At 41.2% G+C, this 22,098-nt stretch overlaps 1 protein-coding gene across 4 annotated transcripts in view; it reads left to right on the top strand.

The window, feature by feature from the left end:
• The window catches only part of CPAMD8 (C3 and PZP like alpha-2-macroglobulin domain containing 8), a gene marked incomplete at its 3' end in the record, with an annotated part of 53,269 nt that overhangs the window by 26,269 nt on the left and 4,902 nt on the right, over positions 1 to 22,098 (top strand). For all 4 annotated transcript variants that reach the window (XM_084498818.1, XM_084498819.1, XM_084498817.1 and 1 more), the window contains exons 27-41: positions 230 to 311; positions 1,778 to 1,934; positions 2,105 to 2,179; positions 4,032 to 4,197; positions 4,750 to 4,836; positions 5,623 to 5,759; positions 6,124 to 6,279; positions 6,684 to 6,746; positions 7,157 to 7,395; positions 9,961 to 10,048; positions 15,756 to 15,830; positions 16,181 to 16,286; positions 16,377 to 16,487; positions 17,198 to 17,410; positions 17,867 to 17,941. In XM_084498818.1, the coding sequence (XP_084354944.1) occupies positions 230 to 311; positions 1,778 to 1,934; positions 2,105 to 2,179; positions 4,032 to 4,197; positions 4,750 to 4,836; positions 5,623 to 5,759; positions 6,124 to 6,279; positions 6,684 to 6,746; positions 7,157 to 7,395; positions 9,961 to 10,048; positions 15,756 to 15,830; positions 16,181 to 16,286; positions 16,377 to 16,487; positions 17,198 to 17,410; positions 17,867 to 17,941 (1,830 nt within the window). The remainder of the gene's footprint in view (positions 1 to 229; positions 312 to 1,777; positions 1,935 to 2,104; positions 2,180 to 4,031; positions 4,198 to 4,749; positions 4,837 to 5,622; positions 5,760 to 6,123; positions 6,280 to 6,683; positions 6,747 to 7,156; positions 7,396 to 9,960; positions 10,049 to 15,755; positions 15,831 to 16,180; positions 16,287 to 16,376; positions 16,488 to 17,197; positions 17,411 to 17,866; positions 17,942 to 22,098) is intronic.

The following is a 22,098-nucleotide window of genomic DNA, read 5'->3' as shown; positions in this document are numbered from 1 at the left end:
TCAAGAGGTATATGTAGCCTTACAGATGCTAGCCTGAACAGATTTCTGAATAAGCTGCAGTGTACGTACACAGAGCTGGCTCTATCAAACACAGCAAAATAAGAGGTTGCCTCGGGCAGCAGAATCCCTTATGCTAGTGCCAGATGGTCTGAGTCTTCATTCACTTTAAATACTTGTTTTTTTTCTGTGTGAGGATTTTGGACTCCCACAATTCTTTTTTGACTTCCAGGCTACCAGCGCCAGCTGACCTACAAGAGACAAGATGGTTCATACAGCGCTTTTGGCGAGAGGGATTCCTCAGGGAGTATGTGGTGAGTTGCTATTTAAAACAGAGTTAGAAAATTCAGTGTTTGCTAAACAGGAAAAATACACAATTGGCAAGGAAAAAAGAGTAGTTTTCCAGCTCCCATCATGGTATTGTACAGGGAAGAATAGAAATAATACTCAATGACTATAGGCTTACTGTTTCAGTGCTGCTGTGTTCATACTACACTAGTAGGTGTACTGTTATTGCTTCAAGACTCATGGGAGGTTAAGATAGTCACATCTACTAATGAGTCTGGGCTTCAGGCTCTGAAGCTATAGTTGTGGATCATGTCTGGTCTACAGGAAATGCAGTAGCACTTAAAGCATCTATTTCCATTAGAGAATGGAGCTTGTCTTGAAGCATGTATGGAGAAACTTGCTAGCTAGAAGTATTGGAGACTTCTACCAGGGTAGAGGGGAGAAGGAAAAAAAAAAAAAAAAAAAAATCATTCTTTTAAGTGTTTTATATCCCCTCATGGATGAAATGGAATGGTATGGATTTGTGCCCCGAGAATTGGAAGTGCAGGGACTTTCAGAGAGAAACAATACAAGAACCAGAAATTGTGCAACTGGGAGATCAGCTCATCTCACTAATGTCCCCCTTAGGAAACTATGGCCTTTAAGGTTGTGTGTTTCCACACGTCAGGATGGTTGTTGACTACAGTGTCTCAGATCTAGTAGATTTTTGTCTTCATTCATTTGTTTCTCCTGTTATTTGGCTTCTCCATCTGTTCTGTATTTTGCTTCAAACTGATTTTCTTTGTGAACTCATCTGAGGGGAAGTACCAGGTCTGTGATGCTGTTGCCTCACTGTTTTGAAGATAGTAAACTTTTATCTCAGACCTGGCATCTCCTAGTCCCTAGATATAAAATACGGTGACACAGAATTACTTAACACTTGAAAAATCCTCTGCCAGGCAGCATGCCTTCTACCCTCCCATTCCTCAGAGGCTTGTAAAATGAATGATTCAATCTCCCAAAGCTGGCCAGAGTTCGCACTAGTTGCATGTCAGAGGTTTAGAATTCCACAAACACTTCTATTGCTTTCCTAAGTCTTAATTCTGTATAAAATCTAACACTGCCTCAGACTTTAGCAGTGGGTCTGGATTTCTTTTTTTCTTTTATTTTTTTTCTTAATTAAGACTGTAACAGAGTTGGAAATTTTATTCTTTTCTTTACAAATACTTCCATATTTATAAAGATATCGTCTCTTAACTTTAAAGTTTTAATTAGTAGGCTAGCAGCTGAGCACCTATAAAAAGTAACTGTATTTGAGTGTAACATAACTTTGACAAGCATATCTTCCACTTATACTTTTTAATTTAATTTAATTTTAATTTAATATTTTTTTTAAACAATATTTAGTGTTTTCCCTCCCAAGATTTTCAAAATTTGTGCTTTCTAGGAATGTTATTTTCCTGGTGTTATTCAAAATGTTTTCTTAACAAAAATGGTAAATGTGTATTTACAGGCTAACAGCTTTTGTCCTCAAGTCCTTTGCACAGTCTCGTGGGTTTATTTTCATTGACCCAAAGGAGCTAACAGCTGCCAAAGACTGGATCATCCAGCACCAGAAAGAAGATGGCTCTTTTCCTGCTATGGGCAGGATACTGAATAAGGACATTCAGGTAAAAACTATACAGACACAAAATTATGCAATAGTTGTGTTTTTAGAGATCTTATCAAAGCAGGAAGGGATGAAGTTCCCTTGTATGAATACTGGACTATGAATATCTGTCTTGCTTCAAGAGTCTTTTCTCCAGTCTTCATCTAGTGGTTTTGTCTTTTTGCTCTCCAGGGTGGAATCCATGGTAAGATCTCTCTGACGGCTTATGTGGTTGCATCTCTTTTGGAAACGGGTGTAACTTCTGAGGTAACAGAAACTCAGTTGAAACAGATCTTGTGTTCTATCTCTTTTTTAACTTTTTTTTTTTTTTTTTTTTTTTTTGTGGCTGTTCACTTTCAGAAGTTCTTTGCTCATTTAGAGTGGTAGCATTCAGGTAACTGAGGCTGTTTGAAAGCCTTGAGATTCTTCCAAAGTAAGGAGCATATTCCAAAGTTGTTTAAGGTGATCTCCTAGCTTTCAGACATCAGCTCAGGGTTTATTCTACCACAGCAAAGCTCTTTCCTACAACACCATGTCCCAACCTCCCTGGAAATGGCTGCAAATACCACTTTCAGCCTTGTAATTTCAAGGTGTGACTGCAGTCTGTGTAGATACTGGTCGCTTAAATAGATATACTGAAGAGAACTTGTAACTAGCTAGCTTTGTGTGCATATGAGCTTAACTAGAGCTGCTGGCTTAGGGGATCCAGAAAACTTTTCCAGTCTGCCTTTGGTGCAGAGGCCAAACTGCTACTGCTATTAGATTACAGGAGTGCAGCTCTCCAAAGATACTGTAATCTGCAGTTTTGGGAGAAATTATGCATTTCTCTGGAGAAAAATGTTTCTCTGTAATCAGGGAGAACAGGAATACTACAGAAAAAATAATTGCTACATAGGAATGTGCAATTACACTGCATAATTTTTGAAATAAGGAGAAAAATCACTTCCAGTACCACTGGCTTTTTACAAATTCTTTCTTAAAACTGCTGGTAAAAACAGTGCTGCTTTCCTCTGTTGTATTTCTGCCTGCTTGGAAATTCTATATACTTGGGTATTCTCAGATAATAATTTACTTCAACATTCCTACTGACTATGACTGCAAGAATGTCCTCCTGGAGATGCACTGAACAGGTCATGAATACAGTTGTCCCCTTGCTCTTCAACCTTATTAAAAGTTAAAACTAAAAATCCTTAAATGTCCATAGAATAACTTTCTGCCTCCCTGTCAGCAGTGTCCCCCTCTGAGAAGTGATGTGATGTTCTCTGTGGGCTGCTGTGCATCAGGACAGCCCTAGCATTTTTATTTGGTGGAAGTGCAGTTTATGTGGATCTAATAGTTTTCCTAGAGGAGATTTGCAAGTGGTACTAATGATCTTAGCTAGGAAATGAGGAAGGAGAAGGTTAGTGCCACAGGGAAATCAAAGGAAACCAAATTACATCAAGTCCAATTAAATTGTTTCTATAAATTATCAGAGCCACGTTCCTACATGGTGAGGTCATTGAGGGAGTTAATAAAACATGTTTGTTGGCTGTAGGGACCCCTGGGAACCTTGGCCTTTATTATCCTCTGGCGTCTGCTAGACGCTCCGGAGTGTCAGGAACACAATCAAACATACAGTGGAGAGCTTGCTTCTGCTCTGTTCATCTGCTGCCTCGCAGAGGCATGAAATTTTCTCAGCTTTAAGGGGAATAAATTCAGCTCAGTGTTTGTCTCGATTATTCTTGCTGTGCTACTTGCTTCTAGTTTTAAATTTGTGATTAATGGCTTTTCTAAGGGACAGTGTTAGTGTCATTCTACACAGAGCAAAATGCTTCTTCCCTAGTTGTTTTTTAATGGACACACAGTCATGAGAAACACAGTGATTCTAACTAATCTGCCTGCCAATGGCAAGTAGTGAATAAATTCCTTATTTTGCTTTGCTTGTGCATGCAGCTTTTACTTTACCTATTAAGCTGTCTTTTTCTCAACACACAAGTTTTTTCACTTACACCTTTCTGATTCTCTTCCCCATCCCACTGCAGGGGAGTGAGCAAGTGGCTGCGTGGTACTTAGCTGCCTGCCGGGGTTAACAGAACTATAGAGGCTGGTAATATGTCTGGGCTCTTTCCCTTAAATATAGGAAGAAAGAACAGCTGTTGACAAAGCAAAACACTTCTTAGAGTCCAACTTATATTCAGCAGAAGACCCCTACACTACCGCCTTGATTGCATATGCCCTGACACTGCTGCACAGCCCCTCTGCTGCTGTGACACTGCGGAAAATGAACAGCATGGCTATTACACAAGGTACTGTGCACCCGGGGCCAACCTGGCAAGTTCTTAAATTGGCAGCCCTCTTATGGGAATAAACAAATAGCGCTTGCAGCTTGAATGATATATTTGAGTTATTGGAGAGGATAGAGCTTGTGAGACAAGGTCTTTCTCACAGCACAGTTTGACCTTGTAACACAAGAGTTTTCCAGATTCTCAGGAGAGATGGGCTGAGTACCTTAGTTCTATGCACGCAGCTGATGCTGAAGCAAGGCAAGTATGTCAGAAGCTCTGCAGTGGTTTTCCAGTCAATATGTCACAGTTTGTCTAGAAATACATCTCATGCCTCAATGCTCTATTTTAATCTCAGATTCAAGAATCACATTGAGCCATCTTTGCAATTGCAAAGGGAGCAAGAGTCTGCAGCCTCTTGCCCAGAGAACGTTCCTCTTACTGGAGGTGCACTGCAGTTCAGGGCATGAATCAGTTGGGTCAGTGCAATAGCAAAGCTTGATGCTTCCCATACACAGAAGCTGATCTTCAGTTCTGCAGTAATATCATACATGTTCCACTGTCCTATTTTTCTAGATGGTTTTACACACTGGAGTTTGACGGGAAGTCTCGTTACTGATGAAGATACCTTCATGGGATTTAATGATGGTCTCTCCCAATCAGGTACCTGTACTGCAAAAGTGAAAATAAGGGAATGGACTGCAATAGCAGGTCACTGACTACATTTATTCCAGTGAATTGATTATAAAATATGCTTCAAAACTTTCTATGTTTTCCCTCCCAGTTTTGGTCCCTAAAGAAATCTTGTTTTGCCAGGATATTCTGAAAGTGGCAGTCAGTCAAGGCCCGGTCCATATGAAGGGCCATTCAGGAGTGAGAGCTGATAGAGACAGGTAGCTTTATTCTGAAAGAGCTGGTTAAGTGCAAATGAGGAACAGAGCTAGATGTGGCTGAGGCAGGGCTGGTTTTTCAGTCCCAGCTATTTCACCATTTTTTACTCCAGTTTCATAGACACAATGAATAATACAGTGAATAACAGAGGAGTGAGAGCCATAGGGGATTCCATCAGGGAGGAATCATTTGAAGTGTAAATCTGAGAGAAGTCAAATACATTTAATTTTAGAGTTGTTTAGCTTTGTATTTTCAAATGTCCAGGACAGGTAAGGGCAATAGCAAAGTAGATCTGGAATAGGAGAGAAATTACATGTGGGATAAAATCAGATGAAAAGATCATCTATTGTGTAAAGGAAAGAGGTTATGTTGGAATTAGGCATATCTTTAGAAGATGATGATTCTTGGATGCATTATTAAACTTAATTATTATTTCTGTGTTTCCTCTAATTAATTTTTAGTTAATGGCTATTCATAGAACTATCTCTAGACCAGCTTGATTCTCACTTCTAGATGGTAGTTCAATTTATCTTCCCTATCCCTTTGCCTCTCTTTCAGTTGTTTCTGCAGAAGTGGAAATGACATCTTATGCCCTTCTGACATACACGCTCCTAGGAGATGTGGCCTCTGCACTACCAGTAGTAAAATGGCTTTCACAGCAGAGGAATGCACTTGGAGGATTCTCATCTACTCAGGTTGGCTGTCTTAGAAAAAGGTAGCTTCAGCGCATGCATAATCGGTTGTAGAAATCAATTGGTTCAGGAATGGCTAATGCAGAGTTTCTGTCTAGAGTCCAGAAGTAGCTTCCCATTAAGAAGAAAAACTTGCCAGTTTTCTTTACTGTGTCCTTCTGGAATTAATAATTTGAAAGGAATTTAGACTTTGTCCTTACAGATGCCTTTGAAAGCAAAAGTGAACACAACCTGGGATTTCTTTTCTATATGAATTAATAATGATTCTGCTACTAAAAGCCGATGACTGTACAGCATAGTGCTTGTTTCTAAGTTTAGAGTGCTCCTGTGTTCTTCACTATTCTGATCTCCCTCTTCTTATCCCTAGGACACATGTGTAGCCCTGCAGGCTCTGGCTGAATATGCTATCCTTTCTTATATTGGAGGAGTCAACCTTACAATTTCTTTGGCTTCTACTAATCTAGACTACCAGGAGACATTCGAGCTTAACAAAATGAATAAGAAAGTCCTCCAGACTGCAGTGGTAAGTGGTTTTGTGTTAATTTAGACAGTTTCTTAAAGTGATCCATCTGAACTGAGTTCTGAATGACAACTCGGGTGAGTTCAGCAATGGTAAAAGTATGAGTGAAACACTGTGAGTGAGATCTTGGAACTTTCTGGTGTTTCTTGGCTGGGTTCTGATGTGAAGGAGGCAGCACTCAAAGGTATTTTTCACCATAGCCAGTGACTGATGTTTATTTTGAGCTGCTGCTTGTTTCTGCCACTGTTAAATGTAGGTGGCTGAAAAGAACAAGCCACGTTCGTTTCACTTGTAAAGTATCCTTTATAACTGGAAAGATCTCTTGCACAGAATAAAGCTAAAATTGTTATTCGTTTACATCCTGATAACCATGTCTTGTCTCTGTCTTAACTTTTGGCTTTCCCCAGATACCCAGTATTCCAACGGGGCTGTTTGTGAGTGCCAAAGGTGAAGGCTGCTGTCTGATGCAGGTAAAGTTGCTATGGGGCTGGAGAAAGTATGTGAGTAAGTGATCTCTAAACTGACTGTCTCTTTGCTAGATTTTTAATCCCAGATTACTCAGAGGAAAGAGTTGTACTTTGAATTTCTCTCAAAGTAATTAAATAACCTGGTGTTGCGTTAAACCATGGAAGTAAATATGACTTGTATCAGGGTGAGTTTGCTTTGGTACAGCTTTACCTGTATATTTACATATATGTTTAATTTTAAAAATGTGTTTTAAATACTTGGTTGTTTCTGTGCTGGCCATTACCTCTCTCTGAAGAATTCTGGTGTTTATGTGTGTCTTTGGGGAACGTTTGAAGATGCGACAAAATATTGGGGTCTTATAAACTGCCATATTTTGTTTTGTTGCTTTTTTTTCTTCCCTTTTCTGCTGCAGATTGATGTCACTTACAACGTGCCTGATCCAATTGCCAAACCAGCTTTCCAGCTACTGGTTAACCTGAAGGAGCCAAAGTCAGAGCAGCATCTTCAAGCTCCAAATCTCCTGCGATCTGTCTCTCCAGATGAGAATCGCTCTGAAACCTTGCACAGAGAGAGGGCACTGGTGGATGATGATGACCCAGCTTCAGATCGGGATCATCAGGAATACAAAGTTATACTGGAGACATGCACTAGGTAGGAAATGCCAGTCTGCATCCCAAAGTAAAGCTCCAGAAGCATCATTGCTAGATCTCAAAACACTTTGCAATGACGTTAGCAGTTTTACATCTCTTTTTACAGAATAGGAAACAAAAGGTATTACGAGAAAACAGCTTGCGTATAGACAAAAAGAGAACAGCAAGAATAGTTTGTCATGTATTCAATCCACTTACACATGTTCTGGTTAAACATGCCAGTGCTGCTGCAGTTATCAGGAGATGCTGATCTCTTTACAAAATGTTTTAGTTTTGAAGGAGGTTGTTGGAAAGTTTGCCCAAAAGAGGGAAAGCCACAACCAAAGTAAATAGAGAGGGCTTACAGCATCCTACAGTGCCACAGAAGAAACCATTCCCAATGGGATGGTTTCAGAATCACTCTGTATATCTGTGACCAGGAGTGTGGCAGGTGGTGGGGCTGCAACATCACTGCATTCAGATGGCAGAACTCAAGCAAGCAGCTTGGATGTAATTCAAAGAAATTGAAAAGTTTTGCTCCCCTATCAGTTTCTGTTTCCTTCCTTCCTACAGATATGAAACCCTACAGAGACTACAGTTCTGAAAACAGTTAGCTGCAGTGGCTCCAGGCAAAGATGTGATCTTATCTCTGTCAACACACTTGTCCCTTCCTCACATGGCTATGTTGCTGGCAGATGCATTGCCTCTGATTGCTACAAGCCTGTGAAATCCTGGGTCAGGCATTTCTTGGGCTGGTTGAATTCTTCCTTCCTTCATTAACAACAGCCAGCGATAAGCAATTCAAACTCATCATCCAAAAGTTTGCTGCAGTCTTTCTCGCTGTGTGTAACAGTACCACCTTCTCATACTCTTCCCCCCTCTGCCTCAGCACCACAGCTGGTATTGGAAAGAGGCTTAGAAAGTCTTGTCAATCCCTTAAAGATGCTTGTAACTAAGGAGGCTGCCCTGCATCAACACAACCTTTCTGTTGTTATTTCTGAAACTTTCTGCCCTGGGAATTGCTGGAGCAAAGACAGAAATTTGAGAGGAAGCCCAGTCCGAGGAGATTGATTGCTTGGAAAGAAAACAAAAGCAAATGAAATCTTCCCTTTCCTCCCCTTCTTCCTGTAATGATGATCTTTTAACTCCTTCATCATCTCATTCAGGCAATGTGAACAGAGGAGTGCATCTAAGGATGATGGTGGAAATATGTTGAGCTAGAGTGCTGCTCATAATGTAATAGTTTTTAAGAGTTGTCACGCTCAATTAAGTCCTTGGGATGTTTTTCTGTAAAGAAGAGTTGGGGAGGGGAGAAGTATGAAAAAGAGAAGGTTGTGATTTTGTGATTGCAGGTGAAGGGATACTGTAGGATATCTTAGGGCGTATGGTGCATGGAGTTAGCTCAGGATCAAAAAGGCTTAAGGTCTCTATGGGGGACTTAGCTCTGAACTGGAGCCAACTGGAGTCCACAAACCATCCAATGCCACTGTGGGCATATGAGCTTGGGTGCAGCATTATATCCAGGCTGGCTCTGTGCACTGCTTCAACAAACTCACAAACCCACCCTAGCTGTGGAGGTATCCAAACAGAGGCATCCAAGTAGCCCTGCAGGAGCCAGATTTGGCAACTTTGGTCCTGGAAGCTGTGTGCTGTATTTCTCACTGCTGCTGGCTGTGAGCTAAATAAGCCCTCTAGGGTCAAAGCTTATTGTCTTTGTGCCTGTGGTGCAACTAATCAGCCAACAGGTAAGCTGCCAAGGGAGGGATAGTTGACAGTGGACTGTATGCGAATACAGAGAAAAAGGGGGCATTGTTCTGGAATTAGCAGGAGCTTTCTTGTTACGATTTTGACTCTTCTGCCATGCTGCAAAAAAATTGAAGTCTTTTCAAATAGACCAAATCAAATTTCTTTCAATGTCCCCCCACCCCCTCGTGTGTTTTTAACACATACTTCAGTAGTAACAACTCCGGATTCCAGTGTTTTGGAGTCCTCACTGATGTTACACAAGATGATATAGGCAGTGAATTCCTTGACACTATTAACTAGAGAGTGAGGCTGGTGACTCATTAGCAAAGACACTTCTCTGTGTCAATTAGATGCTGGAGGGAAATGGCCATTTACGAAATACCAGGGTGGAATGACTTCCACCTTGTATTGGGAAATATTTTTTTACACCACAATCCATTTGCAGCCCTCCACTTAAGAAGCACAGAAGCTTCTTTTTTTTCCCAAAAGATTATTCCCTTTTACCAAAGTACATTCTCTCAGGGATTAACTGAAAAATAAGGTAAGTGGCCTCACAGGAGACTACATCTTTCCTTCTGATTTTCTGCCATTCACCTGGACATCTCCTGTAACTGTATCCATAATTTTTGTTGAATAAAAGCAGAAAAGAGGATTTTGTTTAAACTGTGTAGTCTATGGCTTTCAACAAATTCTTCAAAGAAGAGTAGACACTTTGTGTTGTGTGTATTTTTTTCTCTGAAGCTATTTTCAGTTATGCTCCATTCTGAGTTGTCCGTGTACCATTTGTTATCTTGGATCCTGAGTTCATTTTTGTTCTCTCTCTTTTTATTCTTATGGGAAGATGGCTGCATTCTGGATCCTCTAACATGGCGGTCTTGGAAGTGCCATTGTTCTCTGGGTTTCGTGCAGACATTGAGAGCCTAGAGCAGGTAAGATGTTGTAATGAGAGTGCAAGACATGGTCTTGGACTGGAACCGGGCTCTGTAATTGGTAGGGAGCAATAGGAAGTAAATGCTGTTGTCTCTTAGAGCACTGTCTGAAAAGATGCAATTAAAATTGGGGGCAGGAGATTTCACACGTCAAAAAATATTTATCTGAAATGAGTAAACAGATGTTCTGAGCAAGATTAACAAATTTACCGAACACAGTAAAATGAAAGTTTATTACTAAGCACAGAGCACAGTAATTAAATGAGACCCATTTGGAAATGCTGAAGTGAAAATGTGCACTAACAGGAGCTGTTTATGGCTTCTTAGTGGGCTGTGTTATCTCCAACATCTGGATTCCATTTCTTTGGAGGCTCTGTGTCTTGGAATTTTTTGCCTTTTTTTTTTCTTCTGGGAGAACATCATGTTTATTGCAAGCCAAACTGAGGTGGACAGAATGTGCCTCTTACCCAGCCAGCCCTCTAGGGGAGATGAACTGTAATCTTTAGCTTTGCTTTATATTTTGTTAAGGCATTACAGCGTATTCACTTGTGTTTTTTCTATGCTGCAAATATTTAAGGACTTAGTTTTTAAGGACTGTGTAACTGAAGAGGTGTAAAAAGGAACTAAACTGCATCCTTGAGAACTGGTAAAAAGCTAAAAAAGTATTTTGTTTTAAAAAGATTTCTTCCTGTAATAACCTTATCTTCATTATACAGGAAGGCAGGGGAGAGAGGGAAATTTAAAGTAGAATCATAGTGAAGACCAGGCACTTTAATTTGACATCCTAGTTCAGTGGAAAAGTGCACATTGTGTTGTCTTCTCTAGGATCTCACTTCATTTGGCTAATTTCTTACAAACACGGTTGCTTTTTCTTGGACAATATGAGATAGATGTTTTCTTCCTTGGGGGTTTATAATCCATATCAAAAGCTTGCTGTCAGTCTCCTAGAGCTATCAGCAAAACCAGAGAAATCTGTCCATTAGTCCCTGAGAAGAGAATTGGGCCCTTTCAGTATTAGGGAGCTGTGGTTGGAATACTTCCGTACAGAGATGTATGTTGATCAGATAGGAAATTATTACTGTCAAAAGAAATATCAAAGTTTAAGTCCATTCACAAGCTGCATATCAAAAATTCTCTGATTTACCTTCAAATGCATACATGTGAAATATATTGATTTTTATTTGCATGTTGATGTTTGAGTCTGATATTCTCTCACATGCAACAAATGGTGCAAGAAATATATATGGCTATTCAGATGAGGCAAGACCACCAGTAAGATTTCCCCCAGTATCCTTGTGGTAAGAAAAAGGAGGAAATTGAGGGGCCTGTAGTGGTTTTGGTTACTATTTTATCTCCTCCTGCTGAAGTGCTAGCATGACAGTTGTTTGTACTGCTTTCAAATAAATTCTCTTTCACAGTAATTTACGTAAATAATGGCAGAGAAAATATGGATGGAAACCTGGCTCAGGACCAGAGATCTCAAAACGGGACAGGAGCAGAATGACAGGATGTCTTCATAGTGTTAAATCCATGGAAAGTTTTATCAGCAGAGTAAAAGGAGGAAACTAGTTGAAGCAAAGAGTGAAAAGGGGTTTTGATTACAGAAGAGAAAAATGGTTAGGTTAAGTAACAATTCCCTATTGCTGAAATGGGCTAAGAAGAAATTCCAGAACTAGGAGTTACCATTGTCCAGGCTGTACTGGGTGAGTGTCTCTTACTGGTTTCAGCAGGGGACAGAGTAAGTCTCTAGGCTGAGAGTCCTGAGAGGGGCCCCGTGTTTTCTCGTGTCACAAGGAACTGCAGAGATTCTGCCATCTCTGTACAGTCAGGGGGATGAGAGGCTGGAGAGCAGCCCTGCAGGAAGGGAGCTGAGGGTTCTGGTCACTGGCTAGTGGAAACTGAGGCAGCAGCAGTGTGCCCTGGCCTCCCCTACGCCCGGTGGCATTGCTGGCCCGTTGAGGGAAGGCATTGTCCTGCTCTGCCCTGCCTGGTGTAGCCTCACCTCAACCACTGTGTACAGCTTTGGGCACTGCAATGTAAGAAGGACATAAACTGTCAAAGGAGGGCTCCAAAGATGCTCTAGAGGGGAAGATGTGTGAGGAGTGGCTGAGTTCTTGTGGTTTGTTCAGCCCTGAGCAGAGCAGGCTGAGGGGAGGCCTCAGGGCGGCCTGCAGCTCCCTCACAGGGGAGCAGAGGGGCAGGTGCTGAGCTCTGCTCTCTGGGGACAGTGACAGGACTCGAGGGGACAGCATGTAGCTGGGACAGGGGAGGGTCAGGCTGGGTGTTAGGAAAAGGTGTTCTGCACCCAGAGGTGGTTGAGCACTGGGACAGGTCCCCAGGGCAGTGGTCACAGCACCGAGCTGCCGGAGTTCAAGAAGCATTTGGACAAAGCTCCGACATATGGTTTGATTTTTAGGTAGTCCTGTGTGGAGCCAGGAGTTGGACTCGATGATCCTTGTGAGTCCCTTCCAACTCAGGATATTCTGTGATTTTACGATTTCAAGTCCTTGAACTTTTTTTTCCTTTATGCCAAGACAGCTGTGCTGTGGCATGAGGCTTGTTTACATTGCTGGTCCTGATAGGTGTTCCAGGTAAAGACTTGTAAATCAAACATCCTTATTTTGTATTTAGTTACCACTAAAAGGCTGCCGCATGCAGCAATTGCTCCTGTGCGGTGTCTGATGATTTACACTAACCTGTGTTCAGGGCAAGCTGTGTGTGCTCTAAGCAGAAGAAGCACTGAAGGCAGCTGGGATTGAGATGAGTATTAGGATATATGCTCTGCAAGGAAACCCTAATTCTGGTTCTCCAGTGTTGCATGCTTCAAAACCCTTCTGTTTGCAATGCCTCTATTCTTTGCCTTCCAGTACGTTGCCATAAGCCTTGGACTCTGTGACACCCCCCTGCCTTTGATGTTTGTTTTTTCCTGGCTTTAAAGATGCTTGCATCACATTCATCATCATCTTCCTGGTGTTTTAGCATTGCTAGCTCCTTGACCAGGTGCTGGTCAGCACTTCCAAATCAGAAACTAACAGTGAGCATAGTGAAACTGGAGCAGGAGACTCACCATACTGCTTGTGTCAGATAATGTGTCAGTGTCTGGGAAGCATTGTGTCAGCTTCATGCCCTTTTTATGTCCTGTCATATCCCTCTTCCTGGCCTGGATGGAAGCAGTCAAAGGGTTAATAAATAAATAAGAAAGCTGCAGAAGAGTTGTTTTCTCACAGCTGAATGAACTCTCCAGCACATTAAGCAAGAACAGGCTTTCTCTAGCACTGAGCAGATGAGTTGGTTGTGCTTTCCCTTGTGTCATCTGCCCGCCCCTCTGAATCTCACGTTCTGCATCTGTGAGTAGAGAAGCAAAAGTCCCAGTGTAACCCCATCTGTTAGGGTCTCAGGGCACACAGTAACAGGTGGCTTGGTTCTGCAATTGGGATTCAGTACTGGGCAGTCCATTTCCTTAACTAAAAGTGAATTACTGACTTTGGGCAGAAGAAAATTTTGCTAACTTGGCAGCGATGTTCCCCTTGAAAAGTTGAATTCCATCCTTCTTACCGCAGAAATCCTTTGCATCGAAAATTAGGGACAAAGCTCAAGCATATGGGTTGGGTAGTCAGTGAAGATGCAAATAACCTGTATAGTTTGATTTTTGGCTATCAAAACTGTATCAAAGTCATGCACCTACTGATGATATGTTACTAGTTTTGTATTTTGGCCACCAGCTTCAGCAGAGGTAAGCCCCATCATTCCTGTTGCTGCATTTTCTTGTTACCCTAGCCCTTTCCTCTGTTCTTGGTGAGGAGGGGCGAGGCTGTAAATCAGATTTCCTTGTTTGTTGTTTGCCCTCACAAGAGAGCAGTGTGCACAGAGCGGACCCACGTGCAGCTCCGGGGCAGTGATGGTTAATGAATACTCTGTGCATTGATGGCAGCCCCCCTGGCTGTGCAGCCACAAATCCTTCTAATAATGCTGGGTGTCGACAAGGTCAGGAGGTCACCACAGGCTGGTATATATCAAGCTTCACCAGAAAAATGCAACTTTAGCTGAGCTGAGCATTTCCCGGTGGCGCCAGCCTCTCCAAGCCCTCATAAAAGGACTGTCTGCAGCCATCTACTGCTGAGTAATAACAGCCACCACCAGGCCCCTAAAATTATAAGGACAAATTAAATTGGCCCTTTCCATATTGTGTGTGACTTAAACACATGTTCCTTTGCTTGTTACAGTAATAGCAGGAAGCTGTGTGCAAGGTTTTACAACTGGAAGCACTACCCTGAAAAAATTCACAGTTAAAGCTGTTGGTAGCAGGTTCGGGCAAATTTCAGTAGGAATAGTTTTTGCTTGATGCTGTTCATTCTAATACATGACAATAATTCTTCGTCTTCCTTTCCACAGAGTTTTCATTCTAGGATCTCACAATAGCTTAGGAACATTTATTTATTTATTTATTAAAAAAGGGATTAAAACTCAAGAGTCCTTTTCCACAGGCCATCATCTTCCACAGTTTCTGAATTAAATGTTTCTCACATAATAGATGTATTCTGAATACAATTTATCAAAGCAGAAAGGACTGATCAATCGATCAAGTACATGGAGCATGCTAGCCATTGTAATATCAAGATGTTATTTGTCCAAATGTGGAAAATCACAGAAGTAACTCTTATGGAAACTTAGAGGGGGGAAAAAAAAAAGACAAAGCTTCATAGAATTATATCAGATTTATTTATGGTTCACGGGACATTCATTAGCATTCTGTTCCAGGAAGATGGTTACTGCGTTCTCTGAGGTGGTGCAGTATTTCCATAAACAAGTGCTCTTGTTTCACTGTGTTCATGATCTGCTGACCTGCAGTTAGCATGAGGAGGTGATCTACAACATGTCTAAAAATGGCTGGGGTAGATTACGGACGATAGCACTCCAGATGTGGGAAGTACTCTTACACCTTGTTCTAATGCACCTTGGATATACAGGTTGTCCCAATAACCAAAATAATAAAATAATAATAAAAAAAAAAAATGGGTAGATGTATTCTGCAAGTATTATGTACAATGTGTATTACAAATCCCTGGGCCTCACAGGGAGGAAAGATAGGTAGTGAAGGCCTGGCCTGACCCCATCCCTCAAAAGGGAGGATGCCAAGGGCTCTTTCAAATGGCTGCTCTTTTCAAATGTAAGGATTAATTTTCCTGGCAGAAGAATGTTTTGGATTTTTCAGCTGGTGGGAGAAGGGGGGTCTTTAATAATCAGTGTGATCCAGCAGTGGTGGTCTGAGAGAGTGTAAATAAGAGACTTTTACTGAGTGTTTTGGTGCCTCTGAGGTCTTGCTTGAGCCTTGGTACTGAAAACAATCTGGGAGCTATTCAATTAGATTATGGATGACATGTCAGGCATAGTCTGAGGAAATAAATGTACCCCTCTCCCCAGGGACTAGGAAGAACACCCAGCATGGTGCACCTTGTAAGCGTTCCTCATCAGATCAGAAAAAAAGAACACAGACAATTTTTTCCTCAGTTTTCTGACAGCAACTTCAATCCTCTTTGCATTTCCCCTCTCTTCCTGAAACATCTATCTCCAGCAGAAGAAATCCCTGGGTTTTAGCATCTGACCATGCTTTTTTTTTTTTTTTTTTTTAAGTAGTCTGAAATCTTTCTTCTTTCAAACTGTTTTCTATAAAATGAGATGAACCTAAACCTGTTCATTTTTTCCCCAGTTATTGATGAACAAGCAAATTGGATTAAAAAGATATGAAGTTGATGGAAGAAAAGTCCTTTTTTATTTTGACGAGGTAATGAATTTTGTTCTTACAATTATGTTGCTTTTCAATGAAAGGCAAATGGCCAGTTGGTAGGGCAGAGATACTGTGTATTGCTGTTGATAGTCCCTTGCAGATGAGGATTATGATGCAGCTTTAACTGGCTGGTTGCTTGAGTATCTTTTCACGTAGGCAAGCATGGTTTTGGTTGGAAATCAAAGCATAAAAGAGGCAGTGTTAGTACCTGGTATTGGAGATACCTTCATTTTCACCAAGCGTCCAGCACAGTGTGTTATATTAGGGGCCCATGCTGCATTTATTTGTCTCTCTTCACTTACAGTGTAGTTTTTGTTACAATGAGTCTTTTACATCATTTCATGCAGATTCCTAGCCAGTGCATGACCTGTGTAAAGTTTCAAGCTTTCAGAGAGTATATAGTTGGGAAAACCGCTCCGGTTCCTATCAAAGTGTATGATTACTATGAGCCAGGTATGTGCCTGATTTCCTTTTGATTTTTGCCAGCATTAGGGCTCTAACCATAAGACTTAATTGTGATTTCTCATTCTTTCTGGCCTGCAGCTTTTGAAGCAACTCGTTTTTACAATGTGAGTGAAAACAGTCCCTTGGCTCGGGAGCTCTGCGATGGGCCAACGTGCAATGAGGTAGAGAGCTCAGCTAGCCAGTGGGTTGGTAAGTTGCACCAAAGCTTAGATTTAAAAAAAAAAAAAAAAAAAAAAAATGGAACCTGCAGACATAATGTCTAGGAATTAGTTAGAGGAGAACTCAAAATGATATTTAGAAAAATGTTCTATTTTGGTATCTGTGTTAATAGAAGGTTTACAGATGTGTGTGTGATAGCAGTATAAAAGTTATGACAATGAAACAGACCAAGGTAGTCTGCTTTCCAGTCACCAGTGACTATTATTACTTGCTTCAGAGGCAAGATATAATGTATAAACCTGGACATACCTGTGAAAAGTGAGAAGTTAATAAATGTAAAAGTAAAAACTTATTTTAAGTGCAGTTTGGTTTTCTTCCTGTAAAATATCTTGTGGTAGAGTTTGTCAATTAATTGTAGGAAGATCAAACAATTTCACTTGTCAGAGACAGGAATAACTTTTTCCAGAATCTACAGTTTCCTTCCTATCCTGTATGTCATCCAAACTGTGGGAGAGTTGCATTATCCTGTACCTGCAGTCTGCTGCAGCTTTCTTCCCAGAGCATTTTAGTCCACTAAGTTTGTAATTTCTATGAGAAGTCTTAGAGAATTCAACATGAAAACTTACATGAGAGATAGGGCAGCAGTTTTCTTATTTCTCTTTCCCCCATGCTATGTAAAAATATTCCTTTGGATGTTTGACTGAATTTGAATTTATGATATGTTTTCATTTACTTTTCAGGATTTTTTCACTCTGGACCATGCAATAATATTTTTGGCTGCTTGGAGGATGAGTATTTTGAGCAATGTATGTGTTCACGAGACTGTGGCTATGATGGGGAGCCTGTGTGTGGATCAGATGGGCAGATTTACCAAAACCATTGCCAAATGGAAGTAGCATCATGCAGGAATAATACAAGGATAGAACAGATCCCCATGTCGCAATGTTCTACATGTAGGTTTCATTCAACTCCCTTTTTCTCTTACAACCTAGCTAGGGAATGCTACAAATCTTCATCTGAGCAAACGATAATTACTTGTGTGCGGTAGGGAAAAGAGACTTCAAAACCTCCTTTGTTGTATTTTGCTACCCATACTGCAGGAGACTAACTTCTAAGAGCAGCTACCTACCTGCTTAGCTCAGAACTGGATTTTCTGATATCACAAATACATGCTTTACCAATCTTAATGAACCTGAGAAAATTTGGTAATACTGCTTATTTGCAGTGAATAATCCTAGGTAACAAATACCGTCCGTGAATTTTAACATACTTTGGAGGTTCTACATGGGCTTTCAAGATGTGCTGTTTGGTATACCTGAACTGAGTATATCACCTCCTTAAATGGAGACATTTTCTAAAGAGTCATTAACAAATTTTATGACCAATACACTTTTCTTTTCTACTTACAGCCAAGAATTTGCCAGAAGAAAGGGAGACGCTTTCCCACACGGCTGAGCAACCTAGTGTACAACAAATTCCAGCAGGTACCTTTGCATGTATCCAAGGCTTTTTTTCTTTAAAAAGTTTAAAGCTTATCCTATCATTATACTAAAGTATACATAACTCCTAAGCACATTTAAATAAAGATACTGAATACCTGTATCTTTTAGAAACAACAGAACATTAAGAAATCAGAAAAAATGAAGCCATCAAGGAAATATAGGGTGATAAGCATTTGGCTTCAGACTGTGTTGCAGTCCTTTCAGCAATTCTTGCATGATACCTGCTGTATTCAGTGCACATGCCCATTTCTATGAACAGTTGCCTAAATCTTGCAAGTGACCATCCTGTTTTCTCAGCCTTGGAATATTTGAGTAATACTTCAATCTTTTCTTTAATATCAACCTAGAAAGATCCTATTTGAAACCAGGCTGATGTAATATGTCTCAACAAACAACTGAGCAGTACATGACAACAGACAAAACCATTGCAAAAACTAGAATCCAGGTGGATCAACTTCTGTTCATAGTTCTGTGTAAAAATTGAGCTGGCAGTCCTGATTCTTTCAGAGCTGCTGTTTGGAATAAAGGCCTTAGTGAGCAAAAATTTTAAGGTCAGTAGATGGAGTAGCCAGGAATTTGGCTGCTCATTTTATTTGGTGCTTATATTCATACATTTTTTTCCAAGACTCATGTCAAACTTGCTCCTGGCTCACAATAAATCTCACCAAGAAGCAGTGGAGGGTCAATAGAATAGTTTGTTTCATGCTGTTTCTAGTAAATAAACTGGACTAGATTTTTCCTGGCTGCTTTCCACTCATTAATTTTCCCCTGGCCTCTAACTCTCCCAACAAATTGGTAAAAACAAGTTAGTTCTTCAAGAGAAGTCTCCATGCCTTCCCATATCCTTCTTGTGCACCAAAGTTCAGGCTTCATGTGTCCAGTATGAGATAGGCTGTCCTGTTCTTTACCCCTCTGCTCTGTGGAAGTTGATGGGTGTTATTCTTAAGGTGTAAAAGCATGGTGAATAGTCTGTTAGGGCTATATCTGTAGGTCATCCAGTCTTAAAGTGTTTTAATGCCTTTCCTATTTTCTTTCCCTTTGTTTCAGAACTTAATGCGAATATATATCAGTTTGCTGTCTGTCAGAGTAACTAAAATGAATGCTTGTTGTCTTTTATTCTGTGCAAATGCAATGTACCCAGCATGGAAACAGTTTGCAATCTGAACCCTATAAAGCAGCATTCCCAAACTGCTCTGTAGGATGTTGTTGGTATGCAAGTTCATAGTAAGTGTTTTGTTGCTGGTCTACAAAATGAGACTGCCATTATATTGTTTTTCAAATACATATTTGATATGAATATGGTTATCTGGGGGAAAAAATGTTGAACTTGACAATAGTCCACAATGCAAACGTTTTCAGAACAGTGTTTCTGAACTAATCTGTACTGAAACATCTAAGAAAAATATCCCTCTGTTTTCTGTTTTAAACAGACAAAGGTAGTGTTGTCTCAGGCTATCAATAAGATCAAAAATGGCAATTCAAATTGTGTGTGTGTGGCATTTGTATGCGCATTAGATTAATAACCACATGTATGCCATGAGGATATGTTAAAGTGCTCACAAATGGTATGAGCTTGCTGCATTCTAGGATCTGTGAGTGCTAAAGCAGAGAGTCTCCTGGAAGGCTGATACTCTTCTGAAATGAGCTGTCTGAGCAGCTATGGCAGAGTGAGCATTCAAAAATAAAACAGACTAAATCCTGCATCAGGAAAAGCGCCCAGCATGTGATTTTCATTAATCCTCTGGCCTCCTCTCAGGTCAACCACACGGTACATGAATCAAAGTTTAACAAATGAATGAATCCCTCCTTATACGTGGGTCTCATTTGGGCTCACTGGTTTGTTAGCATTGAAGCATGTGATTGGTTTAAGTCGACTCAGGTGCTCTGGGTTTCTAGTGAAAGTTCTGATGAGCCATGTCTAAATTTGTGATTTCCTTAAAGGATGCAAAACTCCGGGAGCCAAATCAAGGTTAGGGCAGGTTGATGGAACTGCCTCAGTGTGCTAATCTTCAGGAAATACCATTTTCGTGCAGAACCTCGTGGTGTTTATATTGTCTGAAATCCTTCTCTATTTGCCATATGACTTGTGCAGGCTCAGCTCGGTTTGATTGATGCGTTCATTGTTAGCTCTTGTCTATGTTACCCCAGCAATGGAAACAATGAGAGCCAGCTTCCTTCCAGCAAACAGTGGGGAACTTCATAATGTGTTTGGGCTCACTCTGGCAGACAGACCTGCAGTATAGTTCCATATACCCCAGTGAGTTTGCTAGAATAAACAACAGCTTATAAGTTATGCTATTCAAGATGAGTAATCATATGTGGCTATCCTGAAAAGTCAGGATGCAGTGCTTCTTGTGGCACCTAGCTGTTGTCAAAGCATTCTGAACCGCTTTTCACAAGGCTGCAGCAGATGTTGCAGCAAGTGAGGAAGAAGGCTGAGGGTTTGTCCTTAAAACTATAACCTTTTTTTGTACAGATGTGTAGGTTTTCTTTGCAGCTTCAGAAATATTCTCTTGATTTAGTGAGAAGAGCATAGGGTAACGGGACTCAACAGAAGTGAAAGCCAAGGGGAGGCACTCATGACCAAATCCTCTTCCTCAACTGTTCATTCTCACAGGTGAACTAGTGAGACTCAGAGATGGAGCAGGCTCTTCATGAGTAGCATGGACTCACCTTTGCCTCTAAGCATTGTGGCTCTGCCTGTGTTTTTTCACAGCCTGTTCCAGTCACATTTATTTGGAATGAAAGCTCCTGGAGCAGGAGTTTGGTTGCCAAGTGGACTATGCCTTTCTGTCTGTGTTTTTCCTCAGACTTGTCACACTAGGCTACAAAATTATGGGTGGATTTCAGAGCCTAAGGGATCCTCAGTAGCTCTGATACCACCTCCCTGGTGCAGTGCTCCTTCAATTGCTTCCATAGATCTTTAATGTTCCTCTGAAATTGCCTGTATTTGAAATTGTCAATCAAAAATGCTAAATGTATAGCTGATGGGGCTGGAAGGTATGTTGATATCACAGTAACATTGTGATTCTGCAGGTATTTGATGGAAAAGCGATATCAAAGTGTGGCACAGCAGCACTTAGTGGTGTCAGTAGTGCTGTAGTGTCTCACTCTGCGCTGCTCTGAGCACAGCCCACCCAGCTCCATGCTGTTTGACCCCTCAGCCTTCTCCCTGCAGCTGGAGCCATGTTATTTGTACAGTTTTGCTCCAGCAGTTAGAAGGTCCAGGAGCTGGAAGCAGATTCTTGGTGGTATTATGATTCTTTAATTTGGTGTCATTATTTTAAATAAATAACTAAATAAACTCTCTCCCATCCACCATCACTAGAATGTCAGAGGGAGCTCTGCTTCTAGATGGAGTCATCCTGCAACACTCCCTGGCGGGCACACTGTTCACAGGAGCGCTGTTCTTTCAGGATTGATTGAACTGGCAATGGGCCACTTTTCCTTTCACCCCATCGGTGTTCAGCAAACATTGGCTTAGGCGCAAACATTTGGAGATGGGGGAGTGGTTTGTATGCAGCAGGAAATGTCGGCCTTTCATCTTTGCTTTGACTCCAGTCCTGCATTCCTAGGAAGAGTGAGGTCTGTGATGTTAATTCTGTCCCTGGTGGACAGCAATCATCCATTCGTAGAACAACTTCATGATCTGGCAGGTTCTCACGTGGAGAAGGCCAAGAAGAAGTGAACACAGACTAACTCTGCTTTCAGGCAAGCATTCCCTTGCCTAGGGCTGAGCCTGTTGCTGGGAGGATGTGGGAGGCAACAGGGAAGCCTTCAGATATTTTATTTCTAGAGAACAAATGTTTTCAAAGGCCTTGACAAGTGTTCTCCTTAAATAAAGCAAGCTTTTATGAGGGGGACTTCTCCTCCCTGCAACAACGATGTTTCGGTGATTGCTTTGGTTTGGATTAGAGCAGTGTATATAGAAAGCAAACAGGCAAGATGAACAGCTGAGCTGGCTCAAGGAACAGCTTAGGAAACAGGGACCTATTGATATTCCTAGAAGTTTTGTCTTGCAGTCTTACCCTCCAGACAGCGGGCAGTCACCCACCGAGAGGCACAGCCACTTTGAGAGGGATGCGCACTGTGTGAGCAACCTGCCCATGTCTTAGTATGGGCTGGAGTGAATGCATGGG

Source organism: Aythya ferina, assembly GCF_964211825.1.
Source record: "Aythya ferina genome assembly, chromosome: 26".
Lineage (NCBI taxonomy): Eukaryota > Metazoa > Chordata > Aves > Anseriformes > Anatidae > Aythya > Aythya ferina.
Note: the sequence above shows the minus strand (reverse complement) of the source record. Positions and strands in the feature narration are given on the sequence as shown.